Genomic DNA, 20,974 nt, shown 5'->3' on the forward strand with positions numbered 1-20,974 from the left:
ATGAGGCAGCCCAGCAGCCTTGGGTAGGATACTGAGGAGCCACAGTCTCACCTCTGGGCTGTGCACAACCCACGCAAAGGGGGAAAAGATGAAAGACAAGAGAGAGCTCAGCACAGGGCACACAAGGGGAGCCACAGGGCACCCTCCTACCTTTTCCTGCTGCAGCCTCTCCCTGCCCAGCACTTGCCACCTCTCCTCCTCTGGATGCTGCCGGCGCCTCTCCTGCTCCAGCTCGCTCACTCTCCTCTCCGACACGTCCAGCCTTGCCTTCATCTCTGCCAGCTGAAAAGCAAGTGACACACCATGCTGGGCTCACTGGGCATTCTGAGAGGCACAGCACCTTCAGGGTGATGAGCCAGAGGCATAACACAGTTCCAGAGTAAATGAGGAAGAGCCATTTGGATTCCTCTTCTCTTTGGGGGGAAAATGGAAAGGAATGATTCAGATCTCAGGCAAGATTTCTGGAAAATATTGGAGAGAAATTTTTCCTGATAAGCACATGAATTCATTCTATGAACTTCCTGTTCATAGCAGGAAACAGTAGATGAGAAGTGTCAGTCAGTGAACCAACCTGGGTTCTGGAATACCAGAGAAAATTGTAGGCACTGAACTTCACCAGGCAGCTGGTGATAATGTCTGCAGCAATGACACCACACAGCCATAAGCAGGGAATAAAAGCTATGTCATTGGATCTTGGATGGAAAAAAAACAGACACCTAAATATTTCTTTATAATTCATTATGAGAGTCTCTGCTTACAGAGGGCAACTTTCATGGAGAATTTACCCAGACTTCACAAGAGATGGGACAAGAACCAGCATAAGTGTGGTGATGTGCATCAGGGGCTGGGCACACCAGGCTGATTTTCAGTTAATTGTGCTCTCAGTTACATGCAAATTTCACTACAGTGTGGAGGGCATGAAGATCTCTGCTATCATGTCCACAATGACCCACTGTTTTAGGGACACCCTGCTTCTCTGGTTAGTTTGTCCTACTGAAGACTGACACACATTGGCTTCACTTTTATATGATGAAGCTTTTTCAATTTTTGAGCTCAAGACAAAGTAAGATATTTACCGTGGCTATGGCTGGCTGGTGTTTAAACACAGACTTAACTGTCAGCAGGTGGCACACATATTGCAACAGAAGCTGTCAGCATTGTTACCTGCTTTTCATAAAGCTGTTTCATACTTCTAAATTGATGATCCCATTGCTTGTTCACCTCCAAAAGCTGTAATTACCAGGAAGGCACAGTTAATAACACTTATTTCAACATTTTCAGTAAATCAAAAACAGACTGGCATTCTAATCCTCTGTCAGTGAGTGTTCCCAACCTCCTCATCATCTGGCCAGTTCATTTATTTCAGAAGAAGCAAGTTTAAGGTTTGGCAAGCCTTGCAGCCCATCTGCCAGTGCTTTGGTATTTCGGTTAAAGCACATGAACATCCAGGAAGCAGCACTCAGGAAACATGCAAACACACAACAAGCTACAGGTGGATCATCTGCAACACTGCACAAATCCCAAGCTTCAAATCCCAAATGGCCAAGGGCTTTCCTGCTAGTTTTCTACAAGTTCCATGAACATATTTCCAATTAAAAGGTCTTTGACTTCAAACAAATGAATGGAAGACCCCCACTGACTGGGATACTCCTGAGTGCAAACCCTGCTTTTTGTTCCTTGGCCTTTAGCAATAGTGGTCATTGATAAAATTTGCCCTTTGTACTAAATAAACCTCTGCTCTTCCAGATCCATAGGCATGGTACAATCAGTCACCACGTGCTTAAGGGAATATTTAGGATTACCTCTCGTCTCTGTCTTTCCAGTGTGAGGATCTGTTGCTCCAGAGAACTGGATGATAAAGGCTTCTTTTTGGTCAATAATGTGTGCCTTGACTGGAGAAAAGCAAAGCTCAGAAATTAATGCTTCTGGCCTGTTCTCTTCAAGATTCTCATGTAAAGCTCCCATCCACCCTGACAGGTGCACATAAAGAAACTGAAACAAACATTTTCTTACACCAAATTTGTATCTAAACACCTGCACACCTGCTGGCAGCTGATTCTGGAGCACACATCTGCTTTAAACCCACTCAGGCTGTGTTTTAATTGAAGCATTATGCAAACAGCCACCGAAGTAACCAAAATTGTATCTATTTGTACCATCTGAGGCACAGAACGCAGAAGAGGATTTTAATGACCTTGCAGATGGCAATGCAAGCAAGTAGTACAAGCCACAAGAGTTGAGCATGACTTGGAGAGGGTGGAAGTAATTCCCCTCATTTACAAGAACTAGAATAATTAGTAGGATTGCCCCCTGGTAAGTGCTTGCAAGCAGCACAAAAAACAAATAGGCCATTTGGAGAAATTTAGACCAGACTGCAATTGTTCCATTTTTTTCAAGTGTGGAGTTTTACCCATGAAGGACAGCAGCAGCTAGACCCTCACTTTTATAATGGCAGTGTTCTATATCATAATTTCCAAGAAGTTTCTATGGATAATCATGAAAACAAACATGTGATCTATTAGCAATAGAGAGAGAGAGAGCTGTACTGGAAAAAAAGAGACAGCCTCATAAAAATAGAACATGCTTTGGTCAGACACATGCTCAGGCATTTTTGTTTCCCTCCCTAAATTCTCAACCACTGTATGAAAAACAAGAATAATGGTGTGAGCTCTTCTGAGGTCTGGAATAAATTTTCTGTAGATACAGAATTTAATGCTGAATACCAATGAAGATCAAAGGACAGTTTTGCTGTGTCTTTTCTAAGGCAAAAATCCCAACCACATATTTGCCCCATGGCCAGTCCTGCTGAACTCTGATGTGGAGCCCTTGACTTCCAAGCCAGAAAACACTTAATCCCTCTTCTTGTAGCTCACTGACATGTTTTATTTAGAGTATCTGAAGCAATACCTGGCAGCTAATGGAGTTATTCCCATGCTGAATTGCTTTCAGCGTCTGGGCCTTAGGCATATAGTGAAGAGCATGTTTAAGAATAGTAATAAAGTGAATAGGACAACTCAAAAATCTAACAACTCCACATATACTTGGCACCAACTAGCCCAAATACTGCTGACACAAGTTGTGGGGCCACTCCCACTTTGCACCCTTGGTGCAACTTCTGGGGGGCAAAAAACTCCATTAGGAAAGGGCTTCTTTCTAAGAATGCCATCTGCAAAAATATTTCTAACATGTCCTTCCACTCTTACACAGTTTAAATAACTCAGAAAAATCTAGTAGAGCACGAAGATCAGTCCATAAATGTCAATCTACAAAGTGACCTACACCAGCTCCTGTTAATCAGAAAACACTTCAGAGAACAGCCAACACAGCCCCTTACCTGCAATGGTTCTGCAGGAGCTTCCATGTCACTCCCACCTGCCCAGGTGCATCCAAGCCGGCCTGGAGCGCTTCCTTCACTGTGGCTCTTTGGAGGAAGAAGAGCAATCAAACAGATTTTAATGTTGGCTAAAGGAGCAGGAGAATTGCTCTCAGACCCAGAAGATCCAGGAGTGCTACATGTGGGAGCAGCCACAGTCCAGAAAGTAGGGGTGGAATTCTGATTTTAACCTTTTCCTCCTTCCTGGCTGGGGCTTCCCAGAATGGATGAAGCACAATGCCTATGACTAATGTGCCAGGCAAGGCAGCTCTCAGCTTTGTGTGCATGGAAATCACAATTGCCTGGCCAGTTCCCCCCAGAGAGGAAGTTGCATGTAAGGGAAGGAAGGGTATTTGCTTTTTCAGTAAATAAGTGGACAGGCTTTTCTATCCCTGCTTCCAGTTATAAAAAAGGACTTCAGTAATTACAATTATTGACACTAAGAGTGAACTATCAGTACAGAAAAATGAGTGAGTCATGCTTCTAAAGGAGCAAGAGCAAAGTCTGTTAACAGCTACAGGGAAAAGCACCCCCATACAAACATCCCAAGATGTTTAGGGGAAAACCAACACTGGAAAATTGATTTGTTTCCCCAAAGAAAAGCTGCACATAGATGAAGAATGACAGATCTTTTATCTGCACTTCTGCCACTTGCCTTACCTGAGCACGGATCCAGCTTCAAGACACCCAAGACCTGGGCACTCAAAGGTACCCAACACTCCAAACCTGTGCCTCAGTTTCCCATTTGGAGGAAGATGTTAGCCTTACCAAGTGAAACTCACAGAAAAGATGAACAAAGAAAAGGCTTCCACAGACTTCCTATACAAAGTCAGAATGAAACAGAAAAGTGCAAAATGTTCTCGTCTTCAGTCTTGGAATTCTGAATAATAACGGATTTCAGAGGGAGGCATAAAAGAATAATTCTGCTCCTTATTGTGCAAAGATCTCTGGGGCTATGGCTTTTGCAGTGGCAGCAAAGGTTGCTTATTTCCTTTTGAAGGAATGAAATGAAAGCTAGCCGGTGAAATTTGACAGAGAATAATAGAAACTCCTCTTTCCATTTCCAAAAGCAGATTTAGAGAAAGTAAAGAAATCCTGTGAAATGCTGAAATTTTGCAGCCACATTCCAGATCTCTGGTTCACAATGTGCGACTAAGCAACTCCTCTTTTGCAAGATACAACCCCCACCTTGGAAGAAAGCTATCTTATAATATTTGCATATGAAATACGTCCTGCTACCCTGAGGTTCGTTCCATTTTTCTCCTGGTTTATGAAGCAGCCGGAAAACTTGTGGTGTGTTAAGAGAAAAGTTCAAAACCAGAGGTTAATTTAATGAAGAAATTGGAAGAATTTCATCTGCACCTATATCAAAACAAGATATTGAGCATATCAGGTACAGCACTGAAGACTATAAAATGGTGCAGGACAGCACCAACACTGGGCATCTGATTAATCAAAATACAATCAGCAACTTTCCACATCGCACGTCTGCTCTTGAGGGCGATGCCCCTCGAGCCCAGACTCTGTCCCTTGCCCAGCTCCCACTCTCACCAGTCTCATCCCCACCCCAGCAGCACGTTCACTTTTGGAGAAAGCTCAGGTTGAACAGCTGCATTTTATGGTCTGGCCTGCAAGGTGCAGCAGCCCCAGTTTCTGGTTTCCTCACAAGAGCACGCTGGGATGCGGTGAGTGAGGCGCTGAGCGGTCCCTGCAGTGGGGACAGAGGAGCAAACCCAGGGCTCACCCCACTCATGAATCACAGTTCCCACTTGAAAGATATTAATGCTCAAATTACTTTGAAGAGAGGATGAGGTTGAGACCTTGGTTGATTCTGTAATTTAGGTCACAACAGTTTCCTGGAGGGCTGAGTAGTTTCCTGGAAAGCTACCTGGACATCAGAACACCAAGTCCTTTGTTAGTGATTTCTTCATGGCTGCAATAATGATCACTTAAAGTGAACGATTCTAGACAAAATTAGACAGAATAGAACTAAGACTGAAGTACTTTTCAGTGCCTGTCTCATCCAGCTTAGCATCCATGGGGATAACTGTTTGCCATGTAAAAACAGATTGGAGAGAGAAGAGTATGTCTGAGATCTGTATGAATAGGAGAAATGCCAATGAGTAAGGAACAAAAACTCAGTCTGTTCAGAGGTGGTGGCATTATTCCAGCAAAAACTGGGAGGTTGAAGCAAAATCATTGCCTGTCTCTGTGAAAAATTAATAACACCAAAAAGAAAGAGCAGGAGAAGACAAAATTAATTTTCATTGATATCATAGGGATAAAGACACGACATTTGTGTTTACTGCTATCAAGAAAAGCTTGGTTGTACAACAACACTGCAGAAACCTGAGAAATACAGAAATCCTTCAAAGAAATACACTTTGAGACATATCAAGTTTCAGAATTCAAAAAGCCCCACAAATCTTTTAAAGCATTTATACTTGGTCTGAAGCTACTGAGCAAAACACACAGTTTTAAATTGCTTGGAAAATTCCAGCTGTCAATCAGACTGTAAATGCAGTCACAAACCTAAAAATCTGCCAGGTATGGAAAAAACTGCTCAGGAAGTAAATGGGAGAATTTGCTGCCCCTCACACTTCCTAAGTTAATTCCCAAGTGGCATCTTAGAACAACTTAGAAGTCTATTATTAATTTCTATTTTATTTCCATGATACTCTGTAATTTCGATTAGTAGCAGCTTTGAGATTGTTGTTTTGTTTTCTTTGAATGTCCTGTTGAAAAAGGAAAAATATTTTAGTTTGTATTCTAGCATGACCTGAGCTTCCTGAGCATAAAGACCTTTTAGACATCTTTGGGAAGCTTGCAGTGGGAGAAAAATCAGAGCCTTGGAGCTGTGGCCAGCACTGAACCCTCTCACAAGCCTCAGCACCACAAGATGATAAGAGTTCTCATTTTTAGAGTGCTGGATCTTAATTCTGGGAACAACTTGTGTCACAGTATTACAAAATATCCCTCAAATTCAGATAATGAAAACCATTTCTCACTTCTGAAAATTCTGTTCAGTAACTGCAGCGAAACCAAGAATCACTAAAAGGCCTGATGCAATCAAATGTGAGGCTTTCCTTGAGGATAACAAAATCAGACAAAATGACAAAGTCTTTTTTTTTCCTAGCTGGCCATGCATCTGCTGTGAGGTTTGTTGGGGATTTTCTTTTATTATAATTTTTTAAAAATTTACTGTTCAGTTGCAGACTTGTAGAAGCTAGATTAACTCTGAGATTACTTGGGTTAAAATTTGGTGGCTTTTGGGGAGCCTTCCCTTTGCTTATGATGCAGTTGAGCTCTGGTTTTGGCTTTATTGCTGAAGCTGTTATGCCAGGAGTGTTTGCCACAATATCCATTTTCCCATTCTGAGGCATGTGGTAAAATGGTAAAAAATGAGAGATTTTAGATGAAGAATAAAATTGGCTCTTGAACCAGAAGAACAATCTGCCTCTTCCTGCCCCAACCTGGCCCCTGTGGCTCACCAGAGAGGTGTGCTAAAAAGGGATTTTCCCTTCAGTAAGTGTGTCAGCCTCAGCCTTTTGTGCTGCTCAGTTACATGTTCCCTCTGACAGAAAAATAGGTGCAGATGCAAATTTGTGTCTTAATATGTGGGAACCAGATAAAATTAGAGCAAGACATGGTTTCAGAGTAAATCAAAATATTTGAGCACAGGCTTCTACTTCAGGATTTCCTTTATCCATTAGGGCATGCCCTCCCAAGTACCTCAGCATTTGCAAACTCAGGCCTGCTGATGAAAATCCAAGTTCCATGTGAAAATAATTGGATGACAATTTGCAAATCTAAAAAATGCAAATCTATTCCCCTTTCCTGGAATGGAGAATGCAGCATCAGGACAAGCTGCAACTGAAGGAATCATAGACTGAAGGATGTGCTGAGAAGTTCATAAATTTTTATAGCAAAAAAAAAAAAATCCTGGCAAAAGAGGAATTTGTTTACAGACATTTATAGATTAGTCTTGAAAATGATTTAAGGTCAGAATGAAATGCCATTCTGCAGAGTGCAATTTGTACTCTTCACTCCAGCAAAAAGTTACAGAATGAAAATGACCTGCTGTCTCTGACAAATAACTTCCTGATGAATAACTGACACTATATGGAGGGGTACACTTTTGTTTCATTATTTACTGTTTCTTAACTCTTAAACATTTAATTTGCCCCTCATTTTAAGTCATAATCAGCTTAATTTCCCAAACAGTTATTTTCTGGTGTGGGGTTTTTTTAAGTATTATTTCATAACCTTCTCAAAGTCTACTAGGTGTTAAAAATATGACCTCCTTTCCCAAAACACACAATCCAAGACAGGTACTCCTAGCACCTTACACTGAGGTTGTTGAAGATCAACAGGACTGTCAAGCTGCCACTCACCTGAAGCCCAGCTCAATACCCAGCCAAGTGAAAACCTGCTTGACTTGGACATATAAATAAAAACCAGCCAGCATGTGTCTAGTCCAGAAATATCATGAAGTGTCCCTCTTTTAACTCTGAAAACCACACACGCACACATTTTACAGGCAAGAAGGGCTATAAATGCAGAGAGCATAAGAGCACTACAGATTAAATACTGCCACGGTCTCCTGTGTGAAGCATTGCAGCACCCCTCAGAAAGGGTCCAGGTGAGCACATCCTTTCTCTTTCCTCCTCACATTGCCCATATCCCCCAAAACCTTTCCTAGGTCTCCTTCTGCTGGAGAGAGGCTAACATATGGATTTCCATGGATCATCTGTGGCTTTTAATTTCACAGTTTGGTTCTGCACTGACTTGTGCTTCGCCACACTCGTCTCTCCCCCGCCTCCGGGAATCCCCATCCCTCCCTGTGGCTTCGCTCTCCCCCACTGGTTTCTAATCCCACCGGTCTGACCCTGCGGCGTCTCCTTAGGCTCGGCTCAGCTCCGTGCCCCGAGGTCATGAGTCATTCTGGAGATGGCGGTTTGCATGTGAAAGGAGCTGTGTGTAATTTCGGATTTCGTAGAAGAGAGTCATCTCCCTTTTACCTCCTCACCAGTTTCCTGCATCGTGCCTCGGCGTGCAGCCTTCAGAGTTCTCCTTTCCCCATCCCCACTCCCCTGGAGTCACGCCGGTAAGAGCGCCATCCCTTGCAGGGGGATCATTCACGGTTTAATCGCTCCTCTCCTCCCCTCCCTCCTCCTGTTCCTAGCTTGTGGAAAACGGGGAAATTCCTTCTATTCTCGCTATTTCAGGGGAGAGGAGTGAAACTGAGAGGGAAACCCAGAACAAGTTTCTGTCAGGCTTGTTAACCACTGCTTCACTGCAGGCAAAGACAATTGCCTTAGCAGGTGGCTTACGATTTTCTGTTTGCAATACCACGGAAGGGTGGGTTTGAATCATCATCGTTTTCCTTCTCCTCTCTTCCTATTCATCTGAAAGCCTTTCTGACACTTCCACAGCTCTTTGTGTCCCACACCTCTGCTCATTCCCAGCTAAATCAGAACTTCCAAATGCATCAAAAATGACAGTGTTTTGGGGGTTACACAGTTCCAAGGATCTGTGTTATCCAAAAGGTACATCTGGCTGCAGGGTTTGACACTTAGGATAATAACCAGTGGGTTTAGCTGACCTTTGAAAGCTCTATAAAATGCACCTTCTCAGTCACTCTTCCTCATACCAGAGTGTAGCTATATCAGGAAAAAAATGCGTAGCAAGTTCATTGCATCATTTCAGAAATCCTGAAGTTTCATGCATAGTCAAGCCCCACATCCCCTTAAAGTTCTTTCCTGGCAGATAAACATTACAAAAGCACACTGTGATTACCTTAAGGGAACACGAAGTTCTCTGAGGGCTCAACCTCTCTTGGGCAAGAGGTTTGGGCTCCTCACACGACTCCAAAGTGTTGCTCTTCCCTATCAGGTTCCTAATTTCAACATCCAGCTCTTTACTTTCACACCTGCTTGAGAAGAAAAAGCAATGTTAAACTTCACACCAGAATTTGAGGCTTTCTTCTGAATGTGAGAACAGAGCTGGTCCTGCGCCAGGCTCCAGCTCCTTTCCTTCCTGGTAACACAAGCAGAGAGCACCAGGGCAGTGACACACAATCTCCATGTGCTTTGTGGCAGACATTGATTTAAAATACTTACACAAGAAGCCTTTATCAATTTTACCACTTTTCACCTACAAAATCCAAATCAACACTTTTGGGGATTATATGAAGACCGTCATGTGCCCTAAACCTCACTCACTCACAGTTCCAAGTGTTTTAAATTCAGCTACAGCAAAAATGCAATCAGAATAGTTGAATGGGTTTAGAACTGCAAAACTAGGTGCTCAAAGCCTTTTGAGTTCAAAAGTCTCAAAGATCACAACATCTTTTAATGGCACATTTTTTTTTCTCTAACACTTTGTAGCAGACACCTGACAGGCATTTTCTAATTTTTTTTCCCTTAAAAATTTTTTTTAAAAACATTCACATCTTGTAAAAAAATTGGTCTGTTGAGAACACTTAATTTCTTTTTTTTGGTGGAAAATTCTTTTCTTTCAGTCTCTCTGCTAAGGACATACAGGACTTAGGTGCACATAAGGGTTTGCTCCAAATTCACAGAACAAACTAGCAACTAGGGCTGATTCACTTGATACACTGTCATGGTGGAATGTGATTTCCAGATAATTAACTGAGATACAACTAGCACAAGCCCCTAAATCTCCTAGATCAACCCAAGTTATCAGGAAAGATTCATCTCTTTTGCAAGCTTAGACATCATTGCCTAAACAATTTAAACCAATTTTTAATATAATTAATGCATGACCAGAAAGCAAACTGCAAGGCTCAAAAAAAAAAAAAAAAAAAAAAAAAAAAAATCACCAATCTGTTATAGCAAGATTACTTCTTGATTTCAACAGAAAATATGTGAACCACCAGAAAACCTGAAAGCTGTAGGAGTTTGTCAATTATACTTCCTGAAGTTTAGACAGGCAATCCTTAGGGACTGGACCACAGGTTCTGAAGAAACTCTTGAAGCTAAATTGATAAAATTGCCCAACAAACAAACCCATTTATCTTAATCATAAGAGTAAGTAAGTGTGGTGAATTTCATGCTGATAGCACGGAATGATTCATTTAATGCTCCATATTTAAAACACAGAGACTGTAGCAGAAACGAATTTTCACTAAGCATGGATACAAAATAATTTCCAAGAGGAAACAAAAAACCAAGAGTAGCAAATAAGGGCTAATAAAATTCTAGAGTTGGGTTGTTTGGGGTTTTTTTGACTTGCTGCTGGTAGTTAGATAAGCTGTACATTCATGGCCATGAGGATGAAAAGCAAGACCTTCCCGAGGCACGTTTTCATGAGCCCCACGGTGGAGCAGGAGCTCTGAGGGTTGCTGGGGGGTTCCAAAGGCTCAGCTGTGCGTGGGTGCCAGGTGAGCCCCAGCAGCAGCACTGGCACCGCGGGGCAGCTCAAGGAGAAAACTGAGGGAGGAGACAACCAACCCCGCGACAGAAATCCAGCCCTCCTCTGGCTGGCTAAATGTTGCAAAATCCTGGATAAGCCAGGGCAAGTGGCACTTTTTCTAAGCCATTCTCTGCTGAGGTTCCCACATCTCAAGCAGCAGGCAGAGCAAGCGCTCTGCGCTCTCAAGTGCACTTCCATGGAAAACAGCACCTCCAGCCCATTTGGACTCCAGCTCCTGATGCCGTCTGAGACAGCTTTGTGCAGCAGAGGTGCACATGCCCTGGGCAGAGCCCTCGCTGCCTCCGAGGCTGCTCAGAAGAACTGAAAAGCCACAGCACGGAAGCAGCCACACACCGCTGCAATTCACCACCCCCAGCTGCCAGCACAGCCTATTCCCCCAGCTCGGGCAGAGTAGCCAGGGCTTCCAAACTCTTTTAAGCCAAATGAAACAGCGAAGCCTAAGAAAAAAAAATACTCAGAATGAAGGAGCAATGCCTGGGTGCAGCCCTGGGGACTGTGAAAGATGAGCAGCAATCTGGCAGGAGTGCAGCAGCAAGTGCTCAGGCAGGCTGCACTCAGCTCTGCTGCTGGTTCAGCAGCTGCAAGTGGAGATGTGTGACCACAACCTCCTGAGGTCAGAGCATGAATCAGGCTGAGAAATACTCCATAAACATGGGGGGTTGGCTTTTAATATATTTTTTCAGCCAGGAAGTGCTCATTCCTCTGCTCACCACAGTTTGATGTTGCAGCTGTAAATGATAATCACCTCTGGCTCCTCCTACCCTTGTCTGTCCCTACATTCCTCTCTCTGGACTTACCTGGGCAAGAGCAGGACCCAGCTGTGCCTGGGTAAAAGAAAGAGAATTACAAAAGGCTCAGATCTCTACAAACCAATTTCTGCTCTGTGCTTGAAGACTATCATGAAAGTCAGAAAGTTACTTCACTTTTAGACTGAGGAACTATTACTGCATTTATCTGCATTTTATTATCAGCCTCTCTGATAATCAGAAGGATACATTTATGGTGAGCTAGAACATTATTCAGATCTGCTGTGTAGATCTGATTTAGAATCTGGACTTTCAGAGCACACAGATGCTCTGAGTGCTCGAATACATCAAGGGACTCCTGATTAAGAGTTACCCCAGACCAAGACAAGCTGACTAGCAGAGCTTCCCCCAGAGAGCTCTAGAGGGCACACAGCATTCAGATTCTGCACAGAACAGTTTTCAAAACTGCTTTTGGTTTCCTGGAGTTCACAGGTACACCTCTGCACCATTAAAACTTTTCAGAAAATATTCAAGGCATTTTTCTGTGGTCATACAAGACAAAGTATAACCCTTCTATGAGCTTAAGCTTTTAAAAGTATACAAAGATATAAAAACTACAAAAACTATAAAAGCTACTAAAAGTTATGTAGAACTCTTAGCAAGCTGTGATTGCTGCAGGAGGCAATAAAAGATTAGAATGTTAACTCTTCTTTGTAGACTTTGAGTTAGTTGCAAAATTTCCTTTTTTGAAAAATTAAGATATTTGACATGGAAGCAGAAGGCACAGATGTCGTGAAGGAAGCTGGTGTCCCAGCACAAGTTTTAGCAGCTTGCAGGGAAAGAAGAGAGCCCAACCTTCCTCACAATTTCCATGTCAGATCTGAAAAGCCAGGTCCTCCAAGAATAAAAAATTAGGCATGTTCCCTTTGGTTTTCAAGTTGTCATATCCATGCAGAACTTCACTGTGCACTCCACTAAAGCCATTTTCATTTCCCCCATGTGTTCAGCTTGCTGCCTTTAAAATGGTTTCCACTTCTTACCCCATGGTACATCTTTGCACCACTACAGTTTTTAGGCTCCACTGGCCTATCTATTTATAATTTTTGATATTATTCATAATAGTGTAATGCTCTAAGTAATAATGATTGATTGTTTATAAATGGTTGCATACTTTTTACAGCAATTCCAGTTTTAAGTGCAGAGTGAGAACACGATCAGCCCCATGCTTTGGGTTTGAGTAGCATAGATTGAAGGCTGAATAACAGAAGTTCCTCAGATAAGAAGGTAGAAGCTCCCTAAGAGTCCCAGTTTTGCATCTCTTGGCTCTCCCCATTTTTTACTGGAACCTGGCATTATTCCTTACTCATAGCAGTTACAAGGCAGCAATGGACATACCTACAAGGTGTCCCGAGGCATTTGCTGCACAGTACTAATACCAAAGCCATATAATTCTATTTTAAATATTAATTTCAAGGCTGGTGTGCTGGGGTCATTCTCTTGTGGTGCTGAAAGCACAAATACACACCATAAACAATTGTGAAAAAAGGCTTTAAGCCAGGATTTACAGCCAGACGCCAACACCACGGAGCCATATTTTGATGGGAAATCAATTCCAGAGCTTAATGGTAAAACATGTGCTTCATCCCCTTGGGTGGGCATTTGGGATGCAGGATTCTTGTTTGGCTAAGCCTAGGAAGTAAATTCATGGGGAAAAAAAGAAACTTCTGCATTTGAATTATGGAGAAAGAACTAGTCAGATAAATTTCAAATGTGCCAAATTTCAAGACAAATTGTTTCAGCTAATATGTCCCTTAATTTATGATAATAGACTTCATACCAGAAAAAGGCCTGTAGAATAAGGGGGAGAATCAGATTGAGTTACAGAATATTTAATCTAACTTGCTCTAGAAATAGACTTAAAATATGAATAAAAATAGGGATATAATTCCTTAAAAATTACAGTTTATCTCTAGAACAAGCCTATTCTCTTATGTTCCATGTAATTTTGCAGAACTTTTGCTCTCTTTTAATTCAGTTTTGTAGAACTCTTAGATTTATTTTTTTCATGCAAATACATTGGGATTTTTATATTGAAATCTTCTCCAGTTAAGACTCAAAATTAGCAAAGAATTTCCAGTCAGGAAGCAATAGGAATAAGAAAATTTTGCTGAGAAAACAAAAATACTTTTGTTACTGAAAAAAAATTTTGCAGCCCTGTAAGCTCTTAGAAGTTTAGCAGACTCTGAGCTGATAGGGAATAGTTAAAAAGTGGTGCAGCTCCCTAAGGACCAGTGGTGCTATTCCAGTACTCAACACTCTACTCAAAGTTTAGGCTTGGGAATTTGAGCCAGAACTTTTGAAATTGAGCTCCACTCATTCCATGTTCCACCTCACATGTACCACCATAAAAAATAGTTTATTGGGCATAAAACATACTGTGCTGGGACAAACACAAAAAGAACACCTGCCTTTGATGATTATGAGTAGATACTTAAAAAGAGAGTTTAGGGGGAAAAAAAAGCAGCAACACATTATTTGAAATTGTTTCTAGCTTAATATTTTAACCTGAGTTTCAGCCCCAAAAATTTATCCAATGTTTCAAGAGCATAGCTGGAAAGCCAGCCAAGCATCAACTGAGATCTACCTGGCAGAATTGCTCTGTCTTCAGAGTGAGATGTCCCACAGGTCAGTGTGGGATTAGGAATCATCTCACCCCAGTGCCAAGAAGAGAGCTCCATAAGGTGTATGATAGGGGTTAAAACATGCACTGTGACCATAGCAGAGAAACCACTTAACATTTTCCCTCGAATCTGATGTAGCCAAAACATCTGCCTCTCACCCCATAAACGTCCCTACACTTCTGTTCCCTTTACGACAAAGGAATGGGCCTTTTAAGGCACATTTAATAGCCAGCAGCTGTTGGGCTGTCAAATGCCACATCTGGAGAAGCTGTGTGCTGTTAATGTGAGCAGAAACAATTATTCCTTAATACTTTTGCTTAATTTTAAGAATTACACCAATGACAACAAAAGGGGGGCATGTTCTTAATGGAAACACATCTGGTTTCCTCTGAAAGCAAGTCCAAAAAAAAAAAACCCCAAACCAAAAGAGGGGGCCCAGTGATTAAGTGAAGCAGCACCTATAATCCATCTCAGCTCAGTGAGGAGAAGGAAAGCTACTGATATACAGGCACTCAGTGTCTCTGTGTTTGACTGCTCCCCTCAGGAAATTTGCAACACGCAAGAGGACCATGGCTGTTGTTTTGCATTAAATGATGTTACTTAACACATGGTGCTGTTCCCTCTGTGCTTGGATATTCCTGTCCTTTGAGAAGTTTCCATGCTGCTGCCTCACTCCTGTACTCTATACAGTTTGTACATCAGGAAAGGAGCATCATCCCCCTTTCACTTGGATCTTCCACTTCGTTATATTACCAAGACACTGACTGTCTTCCTGATGGACAGCATTTGGGCTGCATTCAAACCTCAGGAAAGCCAATTCAATTATTTCCACCAACTTTCTCAGGCTTCAAATGAGCCCTGAGTGAGTTGCAGACAACTGTCTCCCTGGAGAGACAGCAAGTGGGGCACTGTCACCCAGACCCATCCCCAAAGCCTCACGTAGCTGTGTGTGGATCACCAGTGGAAAGGGAGTCGATTTTTTGCCCAGAAAATCAATCAATTGGAAAGCTTGGCCAAGCAGAGCCACCAAGCAGCACGTGCTGCCTGAGCAGATGAACTCCCCCACTGAAAGGCACACATGCAGAAAGCTGTGGGGAGGTGGCAGGAACGTGTTGAAAGAACTGAAAGCTAAAAGGACACAAAGAGAGGCAAATAGAGATGTTTTCAAGCACTCACTTTTTTTCTGTGGAGATCAACCCCTAGAAAAGCTTGTGTCCTTGTAAGGGCTCTTTGCTGGCCTCAGTACGTGCCTTTTTGGAATGGTGTCCCTGCCATGGCCCCTTCTGGACTGCCTGCTTGCCCTGCACATTCAGCTGGAGCCCCACGAGTCTGTTCACGTCTTCCATGCGCTCGTTCCTCTGGAAAGCTGTGACTCTGATGCAGTGCAATTGCACAGAGCTGACCTTTTTAACTGGTACTGGACACCACTGCTCTCTTTTCAAATCAGGCATCACCACAAGCAGCCCATTGTGCCTCCTGCTTCAGCCTGGGCCAGGATGGGGATGCTTCACCAATGCCCTGCTGAGCTGGGCTCACAGCTGGGCTGAGCCTTTGGAGGAAAACAAGCCCATGATTCATTGGAGTCAGTGTCTACTGCACAGAGCTGAGGCATTTGCAGTGATCTACTAACAGCACAAGCAGGACAGACAGATGAAAACCATTTGGAAATGCAGCCAGGAAATGTAATATACAGTAGCTGACAGGGGACAACCAGCTCTTGAAGTCAGATCAGCTCCTTGCCTGTGGTGGCTGCCAGGCAGCCTCAGCTGAAAGGCAGAGGACACTCACTGCATCACACTTAATACTCTCAGTGTCAGCAGTAGGACTAATAGTACCTTGTGAACCTGCAGGTGTCCAGAAAATTTTTAAAAAAGGAGTTTTTCCATGTAACATTAACACAGTACCTTTCCATCTCAAGACACTGATGGGGACACAGCTCCATGCAATCCTCTTCATCCTTCTTCTTCATTTTGAGCTCCTCACAGTGAATCTATTAGGAACAGGGAAGGAAAAAAAAAAGAGCATTTAAGGGGAAGTAAAAAAATCAACAATCTAAGAAGAAAAAGTAAAGTAACCAATTACAATGGGAACAGATAGCAGTGCTTTGTATTTCTATTTTATTCTTCATAAATTACAAATGGTTGACAAGCAAGCCAGGAATCTACTTCCTCCTTCCCAGCACCATACTCTGTTAAGTCCACCACTGTGTCAGGGACAGTTCTGCAAGGGCAGGAGCAACAACAATCTCTGGCTGCTGTGAGAAAAATCTACCCAAGGAACAAAGCTGTCAGCAGTTACAGGAACATTGGAAGGGTTGCAAAAAGGGCTTTTATTAATCATCCTAAAAGAATCAATTATTTTTCATACTCTTGAATTCAAGCGTGTCCTCACATTGTCCAAAAAATTCCTATGCTTCATGGAAGTGCCCAATAAAACAACTGCCCCCAAATTAAGAGAATTTGAGTAATGACTCTGATCTAAATCACTTGGAGAGAAAAGGAGCCACATGTAAGTTATTGAGAATGAGTGTGTTTTTCAAGCACTCTGCAAGCTCCTAACAAGCTTCCCTCTGGTCAGGCAAGTTACTCTCCAGCACTGCATTTCCAAAGAGAAGAGAGACAAATCAAAAATCCCAAACCAAGCTCCCAGAGAAAAGTGCTGCTACAGGCTAACAGTAAGCAGTCCACATTAAGATAATCCCTTGAAACTGGAGATTTTGAATTAGAACTCCAAACATAAAATAAGCAAGCACCACCTGTCCATCTCAAGTGGAAGAAGACACTGTACAAAGAGTGAGCCAACATCACCTCATCCAGAGGAAGCATTCTGCTCCTGTGCTGCAGGCTGGTGACAGCCCTAAGGATGTTTCCTCAGACACCTCTAGTTCATCAGAAAAGGAGTCCAGAAGCCTTATTCTTCTCTTTAGATCAAACAAGATCATTATGGTAATTGCTAGAACTGAAAATTGACAGGTTTCATCAGACCTATCTTAAGGACAGGAAGGTGACCACTGAAATGAAGAGGGGAGCCATCCAGAGCTAAACCTGCTATTTATAAGCAAATCCGTTTTCAATTACAAGTCACTCTCCTTATTGGTAACATCAACTTAATGTGAAACCACAGCTGAACATTTTATGGAAACCATGCTGCTTCATCTATATGCAGGACAGAAATTTAAAATGAAAGGTTGCCAGCAGAAGATCTGAGGTGTTTGGCATCCTCCTGCCTTCTTAATTCCAATTCCTGCAGGCATTTCACACGTTCTAAATGCATCTGGTAATCACTAATTACAAGGATCCTATTAAGGAAAAAAAATGTCAATTCAGTTTCACGTGAAACTTGATTCCAGCTTGTCTGAGTTTTATGAGTGTCTGTTTAATCATAACACAATCAAGTTGAAGTATGGAAAGCTGCATTTGATTGATTTCAATAGGAGCAGCAGACACGGGGGACTAGTGAGGATTAAGCCTTATTTTGGAGTGCCTGAACTTGGCCTGCATGTGCCTGACTGAAAAATATAAAATTTGCAAAACATTGACCTGGAATGAACACTCCACTGTCACTGAAATAAAACAACAAAAAGCAAAACAACTAAAAGGAAGCAGAATGAAAAAAAACCCCACTGACCCAGAACCCCACAGAATTCAGACTGCTACTCCAGCCCTAATTTGTCCCACCGAGCTTTGACATTTCACCAGTTTCAGATGTATTTGCAAAGCTGGGCACAGTATTGCAGCCCACATGAAAAGGATGCAGGTTAAATGTTACTGAAAATACGACACCCATGTTGGTAAGAGACATGTAAGAAGCAAGCAACATACTAAAAAACTGGAAAGGAGAAAAGCAGTGGTGAATGAACAAAAATATATTCATTCAGTTTTCTTTCCTGGTTCTGCAGTGTGAGCCAGATTTGGGGGACCTGGTGGGGAGCTCTCTGGGGCTGCAGTGAGGGCACTCTGGGTTTCCTTTGTCCTTGCTCCACTGAGCCAGGGAAACACAGAAAAAGCTGCTAAGAGCTGAGGAGTCCCACATCCCTGCGTGGCCCAGCTGCACACCCAGGCAGCACAAACATGCATTTCTGCAGAAGCCCTGCTGCTCACACTGCTGGGGTGGGGGAGGTTGTGCAGGTCTCCTGACTCTTAGTCATATGCAGATTTTGCAGCTAAAATCCAAATCTCCACTTGAGAACCTGAACGAAAGAGACGCAACCCAGTCCTTGTGCCCCGTGCAAGTGTTTGTTATTAGGACAACCAGAAGTTTTTACAACCCTAATATGCAGGGTAATGCTGTAGGTTTTTATTAGATCTGGCAGACTGAAGCCTAGATGGATAAAATTCAGCTACTTCAAAGAATTAAGGCTCTGTAAAAAAAGAGGGTTGTAATGGTCATGTAAAGGATTGCCCAGAATTACATAAATTTTCTGCTTTCTGTCAAGGCTTTTAAGAACAGGAACACCCTGAAGTAAAACAGAATCAGTCCTGCTCACAGATTTATGGGGTTTTGCAATAATTGGAAATATTTGTTAAAAAGTGTGCAGAATTTCCTTGGTGCTCACCCACCAAATTTATCATGGCTCCAAGCCTTAAGTATTTTGTAGATACACCCAGAATAGGTCAAAAAGGCACTTGTTTGGCTGGAGTATTAATTTGCATTAAAAACAAGTTTCCCACATAGAGAAAACACATTTGGGGATGAAAAAAAAATTACATTGTTCAAGAAGGACAATGAGACTCACTAATCCTAATGAAATCTTAACTGTAAAATTGATTACAACCAGAGAGGCACTCATCACACTGGTGTTTCCAAATATTTTCCAAAGTGCTTTTCACAAACATCCTTATTGTACATGTTAAATCCTGCACTGCTCTTGCTCCATTCTCTTTTTTTTTCCCCCAAGTCCAGTTCTAGCTCAAGAGCATCTGATGTTTCCAAACCCTTGCTCATTTTACCCAAACTTGCCCAGTAATTCACTTTTATTTAATTCATACCAAAGCAATATTTTGTAGGAATGCAATGTAAAATGAATGCCAGAGAGGAACCAGACTAAAAGCAGAGAAAAGGGGAAAGGAGATGCTTGGTTTGGTTTTCCTGACTAGATCAACTCCATGGTTCAATTTTAGAGATCACCACCATCACCAGACATTGCCCCAGTAGAGAGAACAGAAAAGAAACAATATGCCAAATAAATTAAAGTACATGCTGACAAAATTCACAAAAGGAGTTAACCCACTCATAAGTTACCTTTCCAGTAATACACATTTTTCTGTTGTGGAAGCTGCAGGGCCTGTCACAGCCAGGCTGAGTAAATTTGCCTCGTTTAAGCATTACCCAGATTGCAAAATAGCTCCAAAACAAAGTGGAACAAACACCATCACCAGTGCTGTTGATAAACAAGCCAGCAGATTACACATTATTTGTGTGTGGCTGAGGTGTAGGAGGAGTGGGAAGGAGAAATGTATTATTACAGTAAATGTGATCAAAATGGAAGAACAACCTGAGACATAAAAGAGCATTTGATGAAAGAGAGCCTAAGCAACACTCACTGAAACTAATCTAAAACAGGAATAAAGCCTTCAAGACTTTTTTGATGAAGAAATCAAACACAGAACATTTCTACCATCTCCCCCTACCTAGATATTCTCAGGTTTGGCTCTCAGAGTTGCACCTGAGCCAGCCATTACCCTGCATGTCTGTCTGTCCTCTGCTGAAAATGCAGCCTCATACACACAAATGTTGCCTAGAAAAAGCCACAAACACAGCAAGATCTGCCCATTGTCTCCTCCCCCTGCTATTTCCTGATAAAGTGCTGAGACTTTAAGACAGTTTCTAACCAAAATTTTAAATCCAAAGCTTGATTTTAGCCAAAAATAAAGAGTAGATTGTTTCCTAGAGTAGATTGATAGTAGAGGAGATAGCTCTGTCTTGCCTAACTGAATTTGGACAAAATGAAACTGGTACCTGCCCTGTGTGATGCAGGAAGATTTAATGCTGAATACCTTGAGCTGATCTCCATATTAAGTACAATTCTCCTTTTTTAAGGTAACAGCAGATTTTGAGCAGCAATCCCTGCAAAGAACTTAATTCCCAGATGCCCTCCCATGGAGCTGTGATATCCACGACTTCATAAACAGTGTGGGCTGTGCTCCTCCATACTGGGTTTGGGAAAATGCTCCTCTTGACACACCAATTCATGCCAGTGGTGAGTGCAAAACACTGCTTTAAACAACAGGACCTTTTTCAAAATCAGTAGAATTGTTTCTTGAATTGGAACTGAGACAAAATCAATTTGCAGGTATGTTTTTCCTTTTGCCAATCAGTAAATTTCTAAGCATCTTTGGACTGAAGAGCTTGAGAAGATCTGAAAGTCAGAAGATGATTCCCCAATGAGTATAAATCCCTTTTTCAAGTTGAAATCAGTTGCACAAATGCCACCAAAAAGCCACCAGAGCTGTTCTCAGCCTCAGGTGACACACATTTTACATTTTACACATTTACATTTGGCTTACCATGTCAGCCACTCCACACAGGCACCTGCACAAGTGAGTTTAAAGCACACAGACTCATTTGAAAGGCCACAAAACACGAGCTCAGTGCCAAAAATATCATGACCACACTTCCAACATGCAAAAGAGTCACGTAAGAAGTGACCAGAGGAAGTTGCAAATATCATCTCACCAAGCCATCAAAGTCACACACAGCCTACCTCAAAACACCCT

The 20,974-nt window shown here is 42.3% G+C and overlaps 1 protein-coding gene across 3 annotated transcripts in view; it reads right to left on the minus strand.

Moving 5' to 3' along the window:
* The window catches only part of TNIP3 (TNFAIP3 interacting protein 3), a 48,320-nt gene that overhangs the window by 16,832 nt on the left and 10,514 nt on the right, over nt 1-20,974 (minus strand). For 2 of the 3 annotated variants that reach the window (XM_059843711.1, XM_059843709.1), the window contains exons 2-7: nt 16,163-16,248; nt 9,173-9,305; nt 3,335-3,421; nt 1,803-1,892; nt 1,165-1,230; nt 151-282 (exon numbers count right to left, since the gene is read on the minus strand). In XM_059843711.1, coding sequence (XP_059699694.1) covers nt 151-282; nt 1,165-1,230; nt 1,803-1,892; nt 3,335-3,421; nt 9,173-9,305; nt 16,163-16,227 — 573 coding nt within the window. In that variant the 5' untranslated portion in view covers nt 16,228-16,248. Of the gene's footprint in view, nt 1-150; nt 283-1,164; nt 1,231-1,802; nt 1,893-3,334; nt 3,422-8,261; nt 8,393-9,172; nt 9,306-16,162; nt 16,249-20,974 lie in introns of those variants that run through there. The other variant, XM_059843710.1, reaches the window with a different exon arrangement.

The sequence above is a fragment of the Haemorhous mexicanus genome, chromosome 4, assembly GCF_027477595.1.
Source record: "Haemorhous mexicanus isolate bHaeMex1 chromosome 4, bHaeMex1.pri, whole genome shotgun sequence".
NCBI classification, from domain to species: Eukaryota; Metazoa; Chordata; class Aves; order Passeriformes; family Fringillidae; genus Haemorhous; species Haemorhous mexicanus.